The sequence below is a fragment of the Podarcis bocagei genome (genome assembly GCF_964188305.1).
Source record: "Podarcis bocagei genome assembly, chromosome: 2".
NCBI classification, from domain to species: Eukaryota; Metazoa; Chordata; class Lepidosauria; order Squamata; family Lacertidae; genus Podarcis; species Podarcis bocagei.
In genome coordinates this window covers 62,450,324-62,471,266 of record NC_138126.1, presented here as the reverse complement: position 1 = coordinate 62,471,266, position 20,943 = coordinate 62,450,324, and the positions used below count along the sequence as shown (strand labels likewise).

Below are 20,943 nucleotides of genomic sequence, written 5' to 3'. Positions count from 1 at the left end.
AATTATCCCTGCTGCTATTACTCCAAGTTCCCTGGGGTACCAGAAAGCCATTCAAGAGTGTGTACTTAGAAGAGATCACATCCGTTATCTGGTTTATCTCATTTTTTCCACAGATCAACCAGGGCTTTAACAGGAACACATGCCAAATCAACTCTCCCAAGGCTATGATGAAACAACCAACCTAACCTTTCCCCATCTCCAGAGGAATAGCGAACCTATGGAATAGTATCTGTTTAACAAAATTGGCACACTGATGAACCTATTTCTTCACCAAGTTCTTAGACTGGTCTTTGTTGGCAAGTGTGATGGAAGCATTATAGATACAGGTTATTGCCGAAATCCTGAATCACAAGAAATTGTATTTTCATAGCATGGCCTTGAGCAAGTGATTGCCTGGTCCCTCTCCTGCATCACCAGGGCAGTTTCTGCATGTGCTGTAGAGGGAAGTGAGGGGCAGATGGGGCTTGTCAACCTGAGAAGGTAGCCAGTCTAGAAGGAAAACTCTTATCCTAAACCTTTGCTGCCTTGCGGGCTATCTTTAGGAGAAGAAAAGGCTAAGGCGTAAACCCTACACAAATCTGGAGTGGAGTCCCTAAAAGGGCTGGATGCCATCTTGCATGCCTCCTTCTGGCAACTCCTGCAGCCAAGCTGGTGCTGAACATATTGCTCTGCTTGTCTTTGGACTATGTCTGTGAAGCCAAGAGGGGGTCGTTGTCTGGGAAGCCCAGGATCTCCATATACACCACCACGACTTGCACCCTGGGGAGGTTACTGGTGCTGCTAGCACAGCGGTTTGACTTCACCCCCGGAGGCACACTCCATTGTCTCTCGAGGCAGATGAATGCCAACACATAGAGAAGTTGAGGCTTGAGGATCAATGCTTCCTGTGTCAAGTTATATAAACATAATTGAATTCTAACACCATAGGTTGCCAGGAGAGACTAGACATCTCTCTCTGGTTTGGTTTCATTTTCAAACCTGTTGTGCGAGAGCTGCCTGCACTGTGCCATCACTAGATAGAACTGACATTTTGTGCATTTTTTGCTGAACGTAAAGGAAAGGAACTCCCAGAGTTGTAAGATAAACTTTATTTTGGATATTATAGTCTGAACCACATTTGTAAGATACTGCAATGTACATTACAGCAGCTCTCAATGCTCCTGCTTCCTCTGTTTGCCAAGAGACCCCAATTGTATTTTGAAGACAGATAACATTTTAGAGATTTCTATTGCCCTGAAGCTTTAACAAAGGCATGAGAGTTGCTGGTGTATTCAATAGAGACAAATTAACACTGTTACTATGTTAATTAGCAGGAAATAACGTCACAACATTGAAAAGTCAACAGAGACTCAATACTGTGTCACTTCAGCCAGATACGGAAAATGAAATTTCAGTGGAATGTACTAGAAATAAAAGCAGTTGGGGTGTGATCCAGTCCACTGCAGATCCAGCAAGCAGTTTTGCCCCTTCTCCCACTTACCCATGTAAGAGGAGAAAGGGACCACACTTCTCTACGACCATACAGCCTCTCTCCCTCCACAGAGCAAGTAGTTTATGTTCTGGAGCACAAGTAATTTATAGCAAAGTGACAGGGGGAAGCGGGGCTGAAAGAGGATGGTGAGACAGGTACGTGGACCTAAGAAGGCACCCACTTACTCTAACCAGGGAGAGCAAGAAAACAAAGCTCAAGCAAGGGTTGCCAGCATGCCTGCAAGCACCTCCTATGGTTCCCATGTAAGGTCTCCGTAAATAATCCCCTTAAAAATCCAATGCACAATATTTTGCTCAACTGCTGCTTGCACTGAGCCCCCCAGTCTAAAAACATGCCCACATTTCCATGGATGCCAGGACTGGACACCCTCCCTTACATTCTGAACAGAGAGAAGGTGCAAAGAGCTTCCCTCTTTGAATACCCAAGAGGCTGAGGTTTCCCCCCCCCCCCCCATTGATGGCAGGGCTGTGTGCACTGTTGTGGGCCACTCCCACGCCATTTTGTGGCCCTGTCTCTTTTTCTGTTCTTTTAGATGTGGCAGCCATTATATATTCTGCCATGCCCCAAGGTAGCCATTTTGTGTAATTTAAACACCTCTGGAGCCATCATTTTATGACTGGTGCTCACAGCAGTTTTTCAAAATTTCACAAGCATGCCCTGGCCTAAAAAGGTTGGTGACCCCTGCTCTACTGGGACCAATCCCACTGCACATGGGTACTGGACCTATTGCGGACTGGGTTGTGGACTTGAAATCTTACAATAAGTATGCTTCTTAGCTGGATAAAATTGCTGAATTTATTTTTGTAACTTGCTATGCTGTATAAGTAAGCCTGATTTGGAAACTGAACTAGAATAGAGAACAGTGTAGTGAAATGCAAATTGGCTTATGAGAAAGCATTTACAAATGAAGTTTAAGACTTCCCATGATTTTCCACTCAGGGCTTGCTTACCCTAAGGAATGCTGTAAAAACATTTGCACTGTTGCGAAAGCTTTCAGCTTATATGGATACTAAGCCTGTTCCAAGGTCTGGGTTCCCACAACACTTGAGGTGCCTGGATCCAATACATATTCTGTGCCAGTATTACACTGCCAAACCCAATATTTATTTTTTTCCTTGTTTTCTTTTTCTTAAAAAAAACCCAATAAACTTTTATTGTAACCCTTTCACATTCCTTGCCTTGTTTTTCAGAAGAAATGTTTTCAAAGTTATTTGTACAGCTACAACCAGCTACAAACATTTTAAAAACGCTAGTCATACTTCATGTTACGTTTGCTTCAGGTTGCACATTTTCAGGTTGTGTCCCGCGGCGACCCGGAAGTACCGGAAAGGGTTACTTCCAGGTTTCCCCGCGAACGCATGCACAGACGCGCAAAATGACGTCATGCGCATGTGGAGAAGCGGGAAATCACAAACTGTGTGTGCGCAGATGCGGGTTGCGTTCTTTTCAGGTTGCGAATGGGCCTCCGGAACGGATCCCATTCGCAACCAAAGGTACCACTGTACAAGCAAATCCTTTTTTGCCTTCAGTAAAGAGCTGGAATAATAACAAACACCATTACTACTGCAGAATGGATTGGCAGGCCTTTCCAAATGATACCTCAATGTTTGAGACAAAATCTACCAGTAAATGTACACAGAAACAGAGCCTATGCTGGTGGGCAGTACAGAGACCCCTTCACTGGACACAAATAAGTAACTCATACCTGGATGAGAAAAACATGAAATTCACAGAGGCATTATCGTCACTGGTTGATGTGGTAGAACATTCACAGAAAGATGGATTGTGCCCTTGTTCCCCACCCACTCCCAAATATAGGGCAGGAAACTTTGGCAACCACAACATTGTCTATTTTTCTTGGGGAGTAGGAGAGAAACAAGATGCAATACTGACTGCATCTTTCACAGCCACCAAACAGCAACACAGGGAGGTTGTAGCAGTTAGCTTGCTACCTCTTCCAAAAATTTAAGCCAGCCAACAAGGAAGTGGAGACACAATGGGGGTGTGAATTATTAATGTGTGCCTAAAAATGGACAACATTCCACTGCAGCACAAATGAACAGCAGTTTACACCACACAAATCTTTACATCTGGAATTATTACATTATGGATAAATGTCTGGTGCTACAGAATGTAAAGAAACACATGTGGAGGGATGCTTGGTAGCCACATATGGAAAAAAATATTTGCTCTGCAGCTCAGGGGAGAGACTTCATTGCTCTGAGGAAACTCTGGTGGGTAAAATCTTAGTAAGCCTGCATGCAAATTCCTATGAAAGCCTAGAAGGCTCATATAATACCAGACAGGAAAGTTACTGAGATGAATACAGAAGCCCAGCCAAGCTCTGAGGTGTTAAATGTCTCATGAGTCACAACAAAGGGGCAGAAAGGGTTAAGTGCAGAGGATACAATTTAGCATCACTGTCAAGTTTTGTTTTGTATGTCTAAAGAAATGGACATGCGTACACACATGGCCCTGAACACCACCAAAAAGTAGAGAATCCAGATTTGGGGGCAGAAGCCTGAAGCCAGAAATAGCATTTCATTTGCTAGTCTAGAGGCAATGGGTGCCTTCCTCTTAAAATAAAAAAAATTGGAAGGCAATAGGTCTCTAGAATCTCCAAGCTGCCTGCTTTCTTTTCCTTGTGGGCACTGGAAAGAGAACCAGCACCCCTGCTCCTTTCACAGGCATGCCAACATTGCATAGAACAGCGAGTGAAAGTGGCAGAGTTCTAGGCAGAAGGGGGTGAGCACTGGGAAGAGGCTTGCGGTGGTCAGTGCTTCCTCTTTGGCATGAAACAATGTCCAGTTTCACTTCTCATGGAAATACAAGCCAGGAGCAATGCCAGATGTATGATGTTATGGCGGACAAAGTAACAGAAGGAGCAGCGTGAAGGTCAAAGTGAGTGAAGAAAGATGAGCTCCAGAGTAGACAGAGTTAGGAAACGATCTTCCGTCTTGCATGAGGACCTCTGGCTGCATCTTACTTTTCTCAGCTTCCTAGAAAGGCAGAGAGAGAGAGAGAGAACTCATGACTGGATACATCTGCTGTCCGTCACAACATCTCATTTGAATCCCTCCTTTCCACACCAGCACCATTTCCACTTGCATGGTGTCCCCTGCTCTACTCAGAAGACCTGAGGACATCCCTGGGAACAAAGGTGCCAGCTTCTTTGCTCAACCTTCTCTCACAATAGAACACACTTAACTAAAGCAACCCTGTTATGCCAACCATTTGCTTTACAGGCGCATAACAACATACCTGATTCCACTTACGCTACAGATCAGGAATGGGAAACCTGTGGTCCTCCAGATGTTGCTGGACTGCAGCTGCATCGTCCCTCATTACTGGATGGATGGGAGCTTGGAGACCAGCAACTTCTGTGGGGCCACAGGTTCCCCATATCCCTGCTACGGATTCAGAAGAAGCTGGCTTTGTGTCAAACAGAAGGAACGGTTCGTACCCAACGCATTTCTGAAGTGAAAACTGTGCCATCTGTGCTGGTGGCATCTCCCTGGAAATTCAGGGAAGGTGTGAACTGCAGCTGCTCCTGAACCTCCATATTCCTCTGGTTTAAGATCATCTGAGACTGGATTGCACTTCCTGTAAAGCAGAGAACACGCAGGAGATTGTGTGAGGACCTGAATGCATGTATACAGAGTCAGGTTACACATTCAGGATAAATTATTGTAAGACAGCCATGCATTGGTGCCTGGAAATGGCCTGAGAGGGAGCCAGCAGACCTTTTCTGCTCAGCTTTGGCTATGCATGCATCTACTGCGGGGGGGGGGGGAGAGAACATCAGACCCAGGGGCCAAATGTGGCCCTCCAGGGGCCCTTCCAAACCCCATGAATCACCCCAAGCCATGCCCCCTTCCCAGGCCACACTCTCAACAGCCCTGCTCTGTGCTCTTGAGTGCTTTTCTCTGACTCAAATATGTCCTTGAACTGCACCATCGCCTCTTGCTTGCCTGAATGACAGAGAGAAGTGTTTGTGTAGTCATGTACAGTGGTACCTCGCAAGACGAATGCCTCGCAAGATGAAAAACGCGCAAGACAAAAGAGTTTTCCGTTTTTTGAGTCGTTCCGCAAGACGAATTTCCCTATGGGCTTGCTTCGCAAGACGAAACGTCTTGCGAGTTCTTGCGAGTTTGTTTCCTTTTTCTTAAAGCCGCTAATAGCCGCTAATAGCCGTGCTTCGCAAGACGAAAAAACCGCAAGACGAAGAGACTTGCGGAACGGGTTAATTTCGTCTTGCGAGGCACCACTGTATGGAATTCTCTGACTTTTTGCATGGCTTGAATACAGCCTGCTGAACCAAGTTAGGAGCCACTTTTATTAATCCACTCATTTTTGCCCCTGGCCCCACCCACTTATTGGCATGTGTGCCCCCCTCCCCCAAAGTTGCCTACGAGGGGATATGGCTCTTGAGCAAGAAAACACTGCACACTCCTTGTGTGATTGATTTTAGTGAATCAACAATTTTTTTTAATTGATTTTTGATTGCTGAAGCATGTGGCAATTAACCCACTGCAAGTCTACTCCGGAATTTGCCACTGTGCTTTAGGTGTCGTGATTTAGCTGGGCTGCTGTTTCCATGCTGTAGGGGAGCATACAGGGAACACAGACCAGCCAATGTCTGCAGGGGCATGGCTTATCTTCCTTCCAAAGGGGAGCAGCACGTTTGGTCAAAGAAGAGCCCAAATCTTAAGGGGGGGGGCATGAAAAACTTTTCCATAAATATAATCAACAGATAAGAAGCCGAGGTATTAAATGTTTAACAAGCAAGCTTTGGTTCTGTTTTACGTCCTCTGTGAGCTTTTACAGTCATAAAATATTTAAATCTTAGCAAGACCAAACATTTTAAGAGATGTGTTGACAATAATAGACAGAGAGGAGGACATGGACAAAGTTAGGGCCAATATCTGATTTTATGCTCAAGCAGCAGGATCAATGAGCTGATGTAAAGTCCATTGGACTAGTTAGAACAAATGAATTTGTAAATGCCGGAGTGATTAATTAACAGGGGTGGGGAGCCTCTGGTCTTCCAGATGCTGTTAGATTCCAACACTTGACCAGTCAACATGGTCAATAGTCAGGAGATATAGGAGCTGTAGCCCAATAATAACAAGTTTCCCATCCCTTGCTTGATGAGCAACAAGAACCCTAGAAGTACCCTAAAGGATCAGAAGAAAGGACCTTTGTTTCCAAAAGAGGCTGACTAGATGCCTCTGGTAAATTTGTATGTAGGCAAGAGGCCAGTAGCTAGATGGGAAGGGGTAACTATTGCTAGACTCCAACTCCCATCAGACCCAGACAATTTGCCCTCAGGGATGATGGGAACAACAGCTGGAAGGCCAAAGGTTTCCCACCCCGGAACAAGATGTCTCTGTTTGTAGCCAACTTCTGACATACAACCTCTAATATTATGGATGTTTCTAAACAACGAATAAGTTGACAGATCTTTCTTTTATGAACTTCTCTGATCCTTTATAAAACACATTATCTTGAGCGCCTTCAATGAAAAGGTGGATTTAAATTTAATATATGCATAAAATCCAGTGGCAGTGAATTCTCTGGATAGAGAAGTACTTTGTTTTGCCTGTCCTGAATCTGCTGCCAAATTAAATTAATCAGAGAAAAGTTGACTTCTAGTATTATTATGAAAAGGGGATAACAATTAATAGGGGTAGATGGACTAAATGTCTGGCATATGTTTGGATGACTTACTGAGGCATCTGTTGCTGGCAAAGGAGCTGAGGACTTGCTCACAATCCTCCTTCTGATTGCCACTGTCCTTGCAGGAGCACCACAGTGTGACGTCAGTACTGGAATTGCTGGCATAATTGGGGGTCATAGGTGTACCTATTTCAAGACCGAAAAAAACAAAGAGTCAGAATTTTCCCATATGGAATACCAATGAGTCAAAAGATACAGACCCACCAGTCTAGGCATGCTTTCCATAACCCCAGAATGTGCTATCTCAATCTGCTCAATTCAACATCCTGCCAATCTCAAACTCTTTCTAAGGATTTCTGATGTGAAGTAGCTCTGTGCTCCAGATTGGCGGGAGGGAAAGGTATAAAAATATATCTAATTTTAAAAATTGTAATTAACTAAAGCATAACCACACTGTTGCTGTGGTCAGCCAAATGCTTCATAGGCAGGGCATGAAGTGATCCTGTTTCTGGCATCAGTATATCAAAATCAGAGGTGTAGTGCTTCCAGACATGGATACTCCATTTCGTTACCATGACTAATAACCACCTAACATAAGAAACTGATGGTTAATGTTCCTCCTCCAACTTCAGAGTGAACGTGAAAGTGGAATAGTATTCAGCTGTAAGGGGAAGGAAGATGGACCAAGTCTTCAGAAGAGGGAGTTTCCTACAGCTCAGAGAACTTACGCTCCTTTCTCACTCTCTGTTCCATAGACAGGGAAGGCAGGACCTTACATTGCACACACACACACACCCAGGTATGTCTAATGGTATAACCCTCATCAAGCTCCCAGTGAATTCCTCTGGGCCCAGCACATACCAACCATCCCCATGTAAGCCTCCAGGCATGCAGCGTGGTTGTGCGGAGAGCAGCCATCTGAAGATGTGCCTGAAGGCTTGCATTGCTCTTGGAAGTCTGCCAGCCGGGATCTGGTGGAAGATAACAACTATCAGAACGAGGGCTTTCTTTACCACCACAGAGATTGCTTTATTCATTTGTCCTGTAGTTTATAAACCAAAGTCACTTTATATGCAAAGCCAAGCAACATCATAGATCTTCATCTTAAAAGTAATACAGTGGTACCTCAGGTTACATACGCTTCAGGTTACAGACTCCGCTAACCCAGAAATAGTGCTTCAGGTTAAGAACTTTGCTTCAGGATGAGAACAGAAATCATGCTCTGTCGGCGTGGCAGCAGCGGGAGGCCCCATTAGCTAAAGTGGTGCTTCAGGTTAAGAACAGTTTCAGGTTAAGTACAGACCTCCAGAACGAATTAAGTTCTTAACCTGAGGCACCACTGTAGCTACATTAGGAATGGGCAACTGATGGCTCATGGCTTACATGGCCCCTGAAGCAGTGTTTTCTGGCAACTGGCGGCTTAACCAAAAATACTTTATAGAACAGACATGTTAGTCCTACATCTCTCACATGTTTAATGTAATATACAAACGTAAAAGGGGACTGGGTGGCGCTGTGGTCTAAACTACTGAGCCTCTTGAGTTTGCTGATTGGAAGGTCAGTGGTTCGAATTCACGCAATGGGGTGAGCTCCTGTTGCTCTGTCCCAACTTCTGCCAACCTAGCAATTCAAAAGCCCACCACTGTAAGTAGATAAATAGGTACCGCTGTGGCAGGAAGGTAAATGGTTTAGTCATGCTGGCCACATGACCTGGAAAGCTGTCTGTGGACAAACACTGGCTCCCTTGGCCTGAAGCGAGATGAGCGCCACACCCCATAGTTGCCTTTGACTGGACTTAACTGTCCAGGGATCCTTTACCTTTTATAAACATACATATTGAGCATATGCTCTCCTTAAGAGCAAAGTCCTTCTTACTAGATGGTCTCCAATTTTATTATGAAACTGACCACCTCTGGCTCACAGACATCTGTCTGGAGAATAAAGTGGCTCTCAAGTATGTAGAAATTGTCCATCCCTGATTTAGGTGATGCTTTTCCTGATCTGCTGTTTCAAAAACATAAGATTGCATTTTAAAATTAAAATGTGTATAGACTGGTACTATCTAAATTGTTAGGCATTATGGAAACATATAGTTTTATTTCCTTCTTTTACTGTATCAAGTGTACAATCCGCCTGAGGATCCAGTTACTTGTGCCTCATACAACTAATAGCTTACTATGGCGGCCACCCCAACGCCCTTGGTGCCAGACCTACTTGCAGATATTGTCCTTCAGACAGGAGTCCAACAGGACGAGGCAGTTTGGCTTGCTGCTGCTGCTGCTCTGGAAAGAGCACTCCGGGACAATGGTATTCCAGCGCCGCTCACCACAGACCTCGTCTTGACAAGGGCAGAAGAGAAGGCTCTTGGTGAAATCCGCGCTGATCCTCTCAAAGAAGTGTCTCAGGTGTCGGTGGCATCTGCGCCGATCACAGGTGGTCTCTGTGCTGCAGGTCTGGGCATAGAGTGAGCGCAGACGCATGCACTTGTGGTTCAAGTGGCAAACGTTTGTGGCATGCAGGCAGGGATTTGTCCTATCCATAGCTATATGGGAGCCAACAAAAGTCACAGAAAGACAAGAATATGTAGTGGGTTCCAGAGATTATTTCCATGAAGATGTGGATTAAACACGAAGAAAATGTAGTCGAAGCAATTTCCAATATCACTTTGCAATTCAGAAATTCATTTATTTACACCTGCTTCCTTTTCCTTCATAGTTTGCCCTGTGTGAAGCTTTAGATTGTAGACTCCTTGGAGTAGGCACTTGTCCTTCTGTGCTCTGAAAAGCACCATGCACACTGGTGTTGCTGCCCTGGGTAATCTACCCAGATACTCTGTGCAGCATCAGAGTAGACTTGAAGGCTGGGGGAAGCAATCACATGGATGGGTTCTACCCTTATGCAGAACCTCATTTGGGAAGATTTTATACTAGGCCAGAGTTTTGGTGGGTGGCGCACTCCTATTCTCTGTGTACACACATCAAAAGGTGTGATACCTTCTACATACCCAGTGAGTTTTCTTTTGGCTGCTACTGCTGTTACCCCCCAGAAGATTCCTCTCAGACTAAAACTTTTTTTCTGTGGAAACTTTACCTCACAGGACTACTTTATCTTTGCGAGTCTTATACTTTCTGCTTTGTTACATTATAATAACAGTTATTTCTGCCTTTCAGATTTGAGTTTGTGTTTTATTTTTGGTCTATGCTGATATCCCTCACCTCTAGACCATATGTTTACCCTGGCATCCTAGCATTAGTCTGCTTGACGCTACCTTTAAATTGCTTATAAAACATTTCCTTTCTCCCTAAAAAAACTCAGCTGTAGTATGTAGGTCCTGAGGAAAAGAAAAGACAACCAAATGTTAGCATAGGTTCTACCTGAAATCCTAGTTGACAGTTTGTTGTAATTGGTCTTTGAAGAGTCTTCATTGTCTGCATCTTCATAGGGTGACACCTCTAAATGAAAGTCATCTGTGCAAAATAAATTTATTTACTTAGGAGTCACACTATAAGTTATGTGTGTAATGAATAAAACAGAAAATCACAAAATATGAATTCTTAAAAAAAGGTAACCAAGGCAGCAGAATGCAACTCTAAACATATCCATTTACATAAAAGCACAAGAGCAATACAAAGCTAAAACACATGTCAATCTAGCACAGATTAAAATTCTTTCAGAGCTAAATTAAAAACAATGATACAGCATTAAAAAATAATTTCATAAAAAACTGGGTGAATTGAAAACTATTTGCCTGGTACCAACATTTATTAATGTAGGTGCAAGGAAAACTTTGGAAAACCAATAAAAATAATTAGCAAAAAAGTGAAAATGCCCCAAGGGACAGCATGCCCTGTTCAGGGAAGTTTTTAATGTTTGAAGTTTTATTCTGTTTTTAATGTTCTGTTGAAAGCCATCCAGACTGGCTAGGGAAACCCAACCAGATGGGCAGGGTAGAAATAATAAATTGTTGTTGTTGATGATGATGTTATGCCATAAAGGAGAGGCCACAACAGAGAAGGCCCTCCACCTTCAGCGTGGGAGAGCACTTGCAGGCAGCTGCATGTGGAAAAGAAGTCTATCTACATGTTCCCAGTTGGCTCCTTAATGCGGGGGCCGGGGCACATAAAACTAAGCAGGAAATGCTTAAGATTTTAATTAACAGAAAGAGAAGAACCACACCTTAATATCCTGCTCAGTCTAAAAAACAATTATGAGGGATCTTTTTTGATTTTGACATCTATTTTAGAATATTGTCAATGTAAACATTCAAATATATATGTTTTTATTCTTTCTGTAAACCATCGTGGAAAATAAAATTTCAAGGTAGCAAAAATTAAGCAATGGGTTTCTAATAGCTTTCTATTCTTTGGGAGGAGCCATAGCAGAAGATCCAAAAATCAACCCCCAGCATCTCTGGTTAAAAAGAATTTCAAGAAACAAGGCTAGAGTAGGAAGCCTGAGACCCTGGGGAGACGCTTTCTAGTCAGCCAGACAATTGCTAGTCTTGACTTGGTGCAAATATTCTTGTTTTGTTTTTGCAATCAGGTCCAAGGGTCTTCTCCCAGATATTCAGGTATTGCTCTGGAGTGGGGCACACAATTCTTATCCTCCCGCCACCAGTGATAATACAAAATGAAAAGTGAGCAAAGCTTCTGTCTCACCAAAATGAACAGTCCAGTAGATGCGCAGGCACAGCTGCTCCAACTTTCGTGTGCGCCGGTGACACTTGCATTCCTGAAAATAACTGTTTCTTACAAATGTTCCTGCCGCGAAGCATCTGTTCCTGGTTTCTTGGTCAGGGAGGAAACTGCTCTTGGAAACAGACTGGGAACAGTTTTGCAAGGTCTGATAAGCGGCGCTGCAGGCAGGCTCAGCCAAGCAAAGGGTCTCTGCTGTTATACAGGTGTGCGGCTGATCAAGAGAGAGAACAAGGAGGCCTCCTGTTCAAGTAGAGAGAGTGTGTGTTAGCATTTCATAAATTCACATACTGCAGCCACTTTCTCATCCCTTCAAGGGCACAAGCATAAGCTCCTGCTTTTTGCTGAATTAAGCAATCTGGAATGTTTATACTGCCACAATCACTAATGTGGATTAGCACACATGTATGCTTTGCCTATCCTGTTGTTCATATTATCAAGGTGGTGGTGGTGGTGGGGAGATGTGTGGGATTCAAGTAACAAGTCCTACTGGAGGAAGCAAAGACAAGGACTCCAGCTAGTGCAACAGGACTTCCCTCACTGTCCCCCCCCCATTGGCTTTTTTTGGGGGGGGTGAGTTCAGTCAGAGCTGTAACTACGGGGAGGGGGGTAGTCTTTCTCTTCCCCTATGTTAAGCCTCCAGAGGACTCCCACTGAGGCTCCGTGTGTGTGTGTGTGTGTGTGTGTGTGTGTGTGTGTGTGTGTGTGTGTAAATGTAGGGGTGGGGGTGTGCCAAACTGGGCCTTTGACCCGGGTGAAATAAAGCCTAGTTTTGTCCCCGATTTGGAAGAAGTCTCAAAACAGTGTAAAGCAGGAAGAGAAAGGGTGTTGTTCCATCTGGCAAGCTGAAAAGCTTGTTGTGACAAAACAAACGCCATAGTGCTACACTTAATTCCTCCCATTGCTATAGTATGGTTTTTATTTTGATATTCCAACGGATGTGTATGAGAGTTCTTTTTACAAATCTACATTTATCTACCTCTTGCTGTTGGCAACTGATAATTGCTAGCATGTAAAGATCACCACTCCTTGAATTAAATGCTTTTTAGAAGAAAGGAAGATCTCCATACTTTAATCTATTCTTCTGACATAAAATCAAGAGTTTCTAAAGCCTTTTTTTAAAAAAGCAGCAGTGTCCAGTTGGGCAGGATTATACTTTGGTGTTGAATTTTGGTGGAAATCTACATTTTGGTAAAATAGATGGGCCCAGTCTTTGACAGCAGTGCTGTTTGAACCTCCAGTCCACTTCAGCAATTTGGCACCAGCTCCAAACTCACGTCCTGATATTTACATAAGTGACAGAAATGACAGCTACAGACAGACTTCCTGGTATCACGTTTGGCATCTTACTATAACCACTAATAAATAGACTCATTTCAGGTCCAACCAGTTACTGCAGTGGTTTCTATATTTGAATGTGAGCCAAATGGAGAACAGCGCAGACTGAACCATGCTTGAAGGGCAGATGTTCTTGTCCTTGAAAAATGGCAGTTGCAGAAATGAAACGCTCCTCAAATTTCTATCACATACAACAGGGGTGGGGGAACTCAGGCCCAGGGTCCAAATGTGGCCCACTAGATCTATCTGGCCCTTGGGGCTCCCTTGAGGTCTGAACTCCTCTAGCTTGGCCTTGTCCCTCACCAGCCTTGCACGGTGCTCTCCTCAAGTGCTTTTGTCTGTCTGGAATGTATCCCTGGATTGTGGTAAAGCTTCTTCCTTGCCTGGATGGAAAATGGAAAGATACGTGTGCATGAGGGCCTTTAGAAATCTCTGGCATGTGTGTGGCTGGGAATGGAGCTTTCGGTAGAAAAATAAGAGCCCCATCCACTTTTGTCTCCGGCTTTTCCCACCCCTCTCAGGTGTGTCATGAGGGAATGTGGCCCTCAAACTGAAAAGGTTCCCCACCCCAACATAGAAATATGGCCCCATTCTAAAACATTCATATTCCTGTCCACCATCTCTCATTTCCCCCAGTGTGCTTTTGATTTACATTCAGTGTTTCTCTTCGCATATTGATTTTCAATTTTTATTATGGCTTGGTTAACATCTATTGAATCCCAAGCATTCTTACTATACACTTAACAACAGACTTTATGAAATTCGGACAGATCACTTCCACAGCATACACTTAAAGCACATGGGCTTCCCACATAGAATTGTGAGAATTGTGACTCTGTGATGGGTAGATAACAGTTTCCAGAATTTTTTAGAGAGCCATGTGCTTTAGATGTATTTTAAATGTATGGCAGGGATTTGGCTATAGAGCATCCCACAGAGATATGCAGGGGAAAGGGGGCACCTGTCTTACAAAGTATAGCTGCTGCAACCATCTTCCATGTCTCTCCCACCACCACACCTCGTATGGCAGGAGGAACACAACCATCTGCAGGGATGCCACAACCATTCGTGTAGGGAAGGGAGGAAGGGCCAGGCAACTGTCTAATCAGGGCAATCACAGCCCACAATCCAAAGAGCAGCCAGGTGGATGGAAGTGTTGTGCCAGTGATAGGCTTACCCCTGGGTGTGGGGGAGCACTACCAACCACCAACCTTGTCCTACCTGGGCAGGAAGTCCCCTAAACCTTGGGGATGGGAGTACAGCCAACAGGAGTACAGCCCACTACAGAAACAGAAGCTGGCTGCAAATGAGACATGCACCAGGGAGGAGAAGCAGAAGTAGAGGAAGGGAAGTGGGGCCAGGATGGATAGCTGGCTGCCCAGGGAAAAAAGAGAAATAACAAGCAACAAGGGGTCAGGCAACAGGTCCTCTTTGCCCAGTGTGCCCAACAAGGACTGCAAAAGAGCTTCCAACACCAGCTGCTGGTGCACAACCAGTTTCAGCTATAGCACTCTCTGAAGCTGAAGTGGGACAGTTGTTCTACTGCAGGGTTGGCTCCTCACCTGTCATCTGGTGCCCAAGGCCCACAGCAGCTCTAATGAACCTTTGCAGTCTGGCATTAAGCGTAATGTCTTGGATCTGACAATGCTCGGCCTAGATCCTCTGTCGCTGCCTGGAATTTTAGGGTGCCACTTGCAGAAGCAAGGATGCAAGGAGGTAATGAGCGCCAGCACAGATCACCCTTTCTGGATCAATTAAGCCCAGGGGAACAGCTCAAAGGCAGGTAAGCAGATGAACTGGGGCAGGCATGGCCAAACTTAGCCCTCCAGATGTTTTGGGACTACAACTCCCATCATCCCTAGCTAACAGTAGGAATTGTAGTCCCAAAACATTTGGAGGGCCAAGTTTGGTCATGCATGAACTAGGGGTTTAAACCACAAAAAAGAAACTGAGCAGTTTCTCTAGAGAAAATAATAACCTTCACCATTTTTACATGGTGATTAAAATGCTACATGCTGCTAACTACCATACTGTTTACCAATGCCCTGTGAGATGCAAAAGGGAGAAGCAAGGGATATAGGGTCATTAGCTATGATGTTCTGCATAATTTCAATAGAGAAGTAAATGCTGACAAATATAATGCCACCAAATGCTGTTTCAATACACACAGAAAGTCAGTGATATAGCAGATGGGTAGTGCTAAACATCACATTTCACTACTAAATTACTCTTTATTACTCAATCAAGAATATTATCCATGCTGGCTATATACTACCTCCAGAATCAGATTCCCTCTGAATACCAGCTAAAGGGGAACAACATCAGGAGAGTGCTGTTGTGTTCATGTGCTACTAGCGGAGTTGCCAGAGACAGCTGGCTTGTAGATATGGGAAATGAGATGCTAGACTAGATGTACTTTCAATCTGATCTATCAGGACTCTTATTGTGTTTCTTACCGCTTGTGATGGATACTGATTCAACATCTCTCAGTACAGGTGGTCACACATATCTCCCAGGTCATTAAAAGTAGCCAGTGGTAATAAGGTAAAGGACCCCTGACAGTTAAGTCCAGTCGCGAACGACTCTGGGGTTGCAGTGCTCATCTCGCTTTACTGGCCAAGGGAGCCGACGTTTGTCCACAGACAGTTTTCCAGGTCATGTGGCCAGGATGACTAAGCAACTTCTGGTGAAACCAGAGCAGCGCATGGAAACGCCGTTTACCTTCCCGCTGGAGCAGTACCTATTTATCTACTTGCACTATAGGAGCCTGCATTCACTCCATAGGACGCACACACATTTCCCCTTCATTTTTGGAGGGGGAAAAGTGTGTCCTATAGAGCGAAAAATACGGTATTTATCTACTTGCACTTTGACGTATTTTTGAACTGCTAGGTTGGCAGGAGCTCGGACTGAGCAACGAGAATCTCCGTCGTGGGGATTCGAACCGCCAACCTTCCAATCGGCAAGCCCTAGGTTCAGTGCTTTAGACCACAGTGCCACCAGCATCCAGCCAGTGGTACAGCCAGTGGTATATCTATCTAAAATTAATATAATCGTCATTGTGTTATGTTTCTAGATTAAAGTTTGTGAACCAATTCTGTGGGGGATCCAAGGAAGGAAATTTGGTTTCCCTGCAAGTGAACAATGCATGTGGTTCCATAAAGGCTGACCCTACTCCTGTTTACCAAGCAGTATATTTTCATTTACTTGTTAAATTTCTTTATTGCCCTTCATCTAAGGATCACAGGGTGGTTTACAATATAAAAAACAAAAATGCATAACATAGTAAAACAAAAATAATAAACACCCATAAACACACACAGTTTAAAAGGCCATAGGTTGTTTAATAAGCCAAAGGCCTGAGAGAAAAGGCATGTTTTTTCCTGGCATCTAAAGATATGCAAAAAAGCAGCAGGTGAGCCTCCCTGGAGAGAGCATCTCACAAGCAGGGAGCCACCACAGAAAGGGCTCACTGTATCCTTTCTGTTGAGTAAATGTGCATAGGATTGTAGCCTTAAAACTCTATATTGCCTTATCCCAAAGGTAAGAGTTCAATTCTACCACGCAAACTAAAGATGAATACAAGTTTCAAAAATAAAAGAAGTCTTCATATTAGTTTAGTCTGGAATGAGTCACTTGTGAATTATGTTAATACAGGGTAGAAAGCAGAATAGTGTTTTCATGTTTGACAAAGCATTTTGACTCACTCCCATGCAATCTGTGCATGTGTTAATGTTGTTAATGCAGGAAAGTGAGCAGATTAGAGCTATTCTAACAAAAGCATGTTTTATATTTTCAGATCACAGATACAGTAAACACAACAGCCCTTTCTGTGATATTTTCATTCATGATACAAAAAAACCAACCCCATTACCAGTATTTCCCTAGTTTACAATGTCCTGTTCCAGGTGATTCAAGGACAGAGCAGCTGACAGTTAACCATGGACAGTACTGGACTCAGTTTGGTATTAGTTGCATGTTCAAACCCAGGGGCAGGTTAAGAAGCAAGGTCAAAGGCAATCTGAAGTCAAAATGTGAGATGTGGGGGAGGTCTTGAATTGAACAGCTAGGTAGACAGGGATGCGGTCATCAGGGCAATGGAGCAAATTTACGGCTACAGCACTTTGTGCCATGAATTGAATGATTTTTAGTCTGAGCACAGCAGCATCTGGGTTGCCTGAGGATTTGGTCTACTCGTGAATAGTTTTTTTCACACAAGTATCACTTTAATCTGGTGTAGTGCTTGTTCCTCAGGCTTGCACTCCAGTGCCTAACTAAGCCTGCACCTTCAGGTGCCTGTGCTTCCTAGGGCTCAGTGGCTGTCCAACATCCCCCGGCGCCTCACTGCCCCATGGCATGAGCTGCTTTGGAGAGCTCTAGGTCATCCTTGGAAGATTCCACCCGCAGCAGCATGACAGATAATGGCATGCTAAAATTCACATCAGATGGAATGTGCATTTCATTTTAAAATGGTCCTCTTCATCTTTCCTTCCTGCATTAGCAACCCAAGAGCTGTCCATGTTTGATTAGACCTTTCTATGTTATATTAGACCAAGGCTCCACCTAACAGTACTCTGTATCAAACAAATCTGTCTGGGAAGCTCACAGAGCTAGACGGAGATAGCTGTCCCCTGATGTTGCCCCTGACAAGTGTGAAACGCAATTTAAAAACCAATATAGCCAGTGTAGGATATGCAAATTAAATGCAGACCATACATATGCATATATTTAAAATATATATAAACGTCATGTGAAAAACCCTTCTGATCGTATTCCACAATCGGAACATACACAGATCTAATTTCGGGCCAATTTATAAGAACACGACCCCATCGAGCAGGCGAGTTGCACATTGCAAACTGCTCCTACAGCGCGCTGCGGAGCGGCTCTAACTCTACGGCTGAGGAAAGGGTCACAGCCCTTCTCTGTCCAGCAAACAGCTTGGCAGTCACTTGCCGAAAGTTTCTCCGACAGAGAAAGCAGCCTGGCACTCGAAATGGAAATCTGCGATCAAATCTTTATTCCGGCAGATCAGCTACCCCGTAAGCAACAGGCACTTTCTCCCCTCCGTTAGCAAGCGGCGGAATGGGGACTGCGCTGTTCCTCCGTAGCCTATTATATGATCGTACATCCCTCTTTCCTTTCTCTCCCAGCACCCATCAATAACGCCATCGGGGATCTGCCTAGCCTGAACACACCCAAAGTGATTAGCAAACAGGGTGGTCAGACAGTCCTCCCCGTCGCCGCCTGCAAATCCGAGACGCCGAGCGCGCGCTGGATCAGAAACCTGGACGACTGTCCAGACACCGCCCCGCCGAGAGACACGCGCAGCCCGATCCTGAACGGGCTTACATGGAAGCAAAGTCCGCTCAGGGGGCTCGCCTCGCAGCAAGACGGACATAGGATTCCAGACCCTCTTTGCCTTGGGACAGGAAAAAAAAACACAGAGAAAGGATGGTCCTATTAGAGACAGCGGGCTCAAAACAAAAGCTAAAAGGCGCGGATGGACACACAACTTCTCCCTTGACCCGCCCCAGAGTGTCCAATTCTCTATGCCCGCAACCCCAGAGCCAGCCCCGCACGACGGCGAGGGGCGCCAAGCAAGCCCCCCATGAACGGAGGTGGGGTAGGGTGGGATAGGGTAGAAAACATACAGCAGATCCAACACCGCCTTTTACCCGCACCGGACCCCTTTCTTAACGGCGCCCGCCGCCCACGACGCCCCATTACCGGTTCGGGAGAGCAGCAGCAGCCCCAGCAGCAAAGGGAGGCCCATGGCGGAGGGAAGCGCAGCAGGCGCAGCACGCGCGGTCACTCCACTCCGAGCCGGTCTTGCGAGGGAAGGGCTCACATGCTCCGCTAGTTCAGCGGGGACTGGGCAGCCTCGCGTGGCCACCTGCTGCCAGCCTGCCCTCGTCGTCCCGCCTTCGCGGGGACTCGCCTTCTCAGCTCGCGCTGGGCAGGTGCGCGCGCGGAGCTACAGCGGGAGGCGGGAACTCGCCGCCGGCGCGCGAGGGGAGGGGAGGGGCGCAGGAGTAGCGCCCTGGTGGAGCGCGGCAGGAATGGCCCGCCTCGCGCTAGGGCGCTTGCTATCACTGGGTGGGGTAGCGGTATGGATTGGGAGTAGGGGACGGGGTCAGCCCCGTCGTGGCCCTGGGGTTTGGTTTTTGGCGCTGGGAGGACGCTTCCCCTCACACAAGGAGGAGGAGCGGCCCCTGTTGCCTTTGAATTTTGTGAGCTGTGGAACCTCGTCCGGAAAAGCAGAGAGGACGGGTCTATTCCCCCCCCCCCAAGGTCTGAAAACGCCGCCCGGGAAAACGGGCGTGTCGCCTTCGCTTTTGTCGCCGCTCCGGCGTTCTTCTGGCGCGCGCACATTTCCTCGCGCCGTGTTGCTCTCGCGCTCGTGAGGGGTGCAAACAAATAAACGAGCTCAAAACCAACACTGTTTGAACTGTTTGCAAATATTGCTCATGCCGCACGCCATTTTAAAACATAAAGGAAGCATATAAATTTCACCCAGTCTTCCTTCAACACTTCAGTTAAATCTGAGAGGAGGGAGGAGGCAGATTTAGCACACAGCGTTATTGGTCCATCTAGACAAGTGTGGCTGCAAGTGTGGTTTGCCTCACAACAGGTTTACTTGAATTTCCAAAATGTTTGGGCATCCTTGAGAGGCTGGTGTAGGGATAAAATGATTTTCACTATCAACAGTATTCCACACCAATTTTCTATATGCACTAGTGTTCTGAAGTCAAGAATGAGCAGTGAGATAGCTAGGCTTAACAATGAAATCCTGTTTATCATGGAGAAAAACCAGGTATCTCCAAAAGAATCTCCCAGAACTGAAGGATTGGACAACAGAATGGACTATGAGGGCATGGGAAGTCCATACACAGTTCTACTGCAACAATACTACAATAAGCTTGATATTTCAACTGATCCATTATTCTTATTCACAAATATAATTTCAGCTCAGACTTATATTTAAGGTCCTTCATGGCTCAGGCTCCTCAGAAGTGACTTTATATCTTTAAAGCATTTTTATATACTTTCATTGAAAACCAGTTTTGAGTTTCCATTTTCGGCATCCTGCAGGTGTTACAATGTCTGAACATACAATGTCTGAACAGAAACTTTAAATACTGTGTGGGACATTGCCTCCCATCCTTTAACAAAGGCTTGTCCCCCAGGTATGTCACCAAAGTCAGTCCCTTAAGACATCTGCCGCCGCCACCCACTAAATAGTAGGACTCTCCCTTTATATTTTATGGGATGCTGGTGGCGCTGTGGGTTAAACCACAGAGCCTAGGGCTTGCCGTTCAGAAGGTCGGCAGTTTGAATCCTCATGACAGAGTGAGCTCCCGTTTCTCAGTAGAACATGGACAGCATGGCTCTGCCATTCACTTACCTAGTAGAGCAATTGGAGAGGTAAACTTAAGACTGTAATTCCACATAGCTGAGGGAACATTGCATTGAATTTAGTGGGACTTGCTTGTAAACATGCTTTGGATCATCTGCTGCAGACTGGGTCAACGTCTTCATTAACCTGTCCACTATGATTCCCAAAGTCTCACACTTCTAAATCCAGAGTTTCCCTATGCCAGAGCTTTTCAACCTTTTTGAGTCCATGGCTCCCTTGACCAATTACGTTCTTCCTGCGGCACCCCTGTGGGGCTCAGGAGCCCAGTTATGTCATCCATTGCCTGCAGAGCTGGCAGCCTCTTAGCCTTTTTCGAACAC

General features: G+C 45.3%; 1 protein-coding gene across 2 annotated transcripts; it reads right to left on the bottom strand.

Moving 5' to 3' along the window:
- Positions 1-1,073: 1,073 nt before the first annotated feature.
- On the bottom strand, positions 1,074-19,197 carry GFRA3 (GDNF family receptor alpha 3). Of its 2 annotated transcripts, none has more exons than XM_081181055.1 (8): positions 18,934-19,197; positions 11,830-12,108; positions 10,546-10,638; positions 9,386-9,713; positions 8,033-8,142; positions 7,223-7,357; positions 4,956-5,095; positions 1,074-4,491 (listed from the first exon to the last, which is right to left on the bottom strand). In XM_081181055.1, exons 1-8 carry the CDS (start codon positions 18,977-18,979, stop codon positions 4,351-4,353), a joined length of 1,272 nt encoding a protein of 423 aa, XP_081037181.1. In that variant the 5' UTR covers positions 18,980-19,197; the 3' UTR covers positions 1,074-4,350. The 2 variants fall into 2 exon arrangements, with proteins under 2 accessions (XP_081037181.1, XP_081037180.1); XM_081181054.1 differs by lacking the exon at positions 18,934-19,197 and adding an exon at positions 13,507-15,014.
- Positions 19,198-20,943: the final 1,746 nt, after the last annotated feature.

Coding starts and splice junctions, on each gene's coding strand:
- GFRA3 (XM_081181054.1), bottom strand. CDS start 13,642: ATGCCAGAGATTTCTAAAGGCCCTCATGCACACGTATCTTTCCATTTT. Junction 8,143..9,385: donor CTGAAGGACAATATCTGCAA/GTAGGTCTGGCA, acceptor ATCTTCCACCAG/ATCCCGGCTGGCAGACTTCC. Junction 5,096..7,222: donor TGCCAGCAACAGATGCCTCA/GTAAGTCATCCA, acceptor TCTGCTTTACAG/GAAGTGCAATCCAGTCTCAG.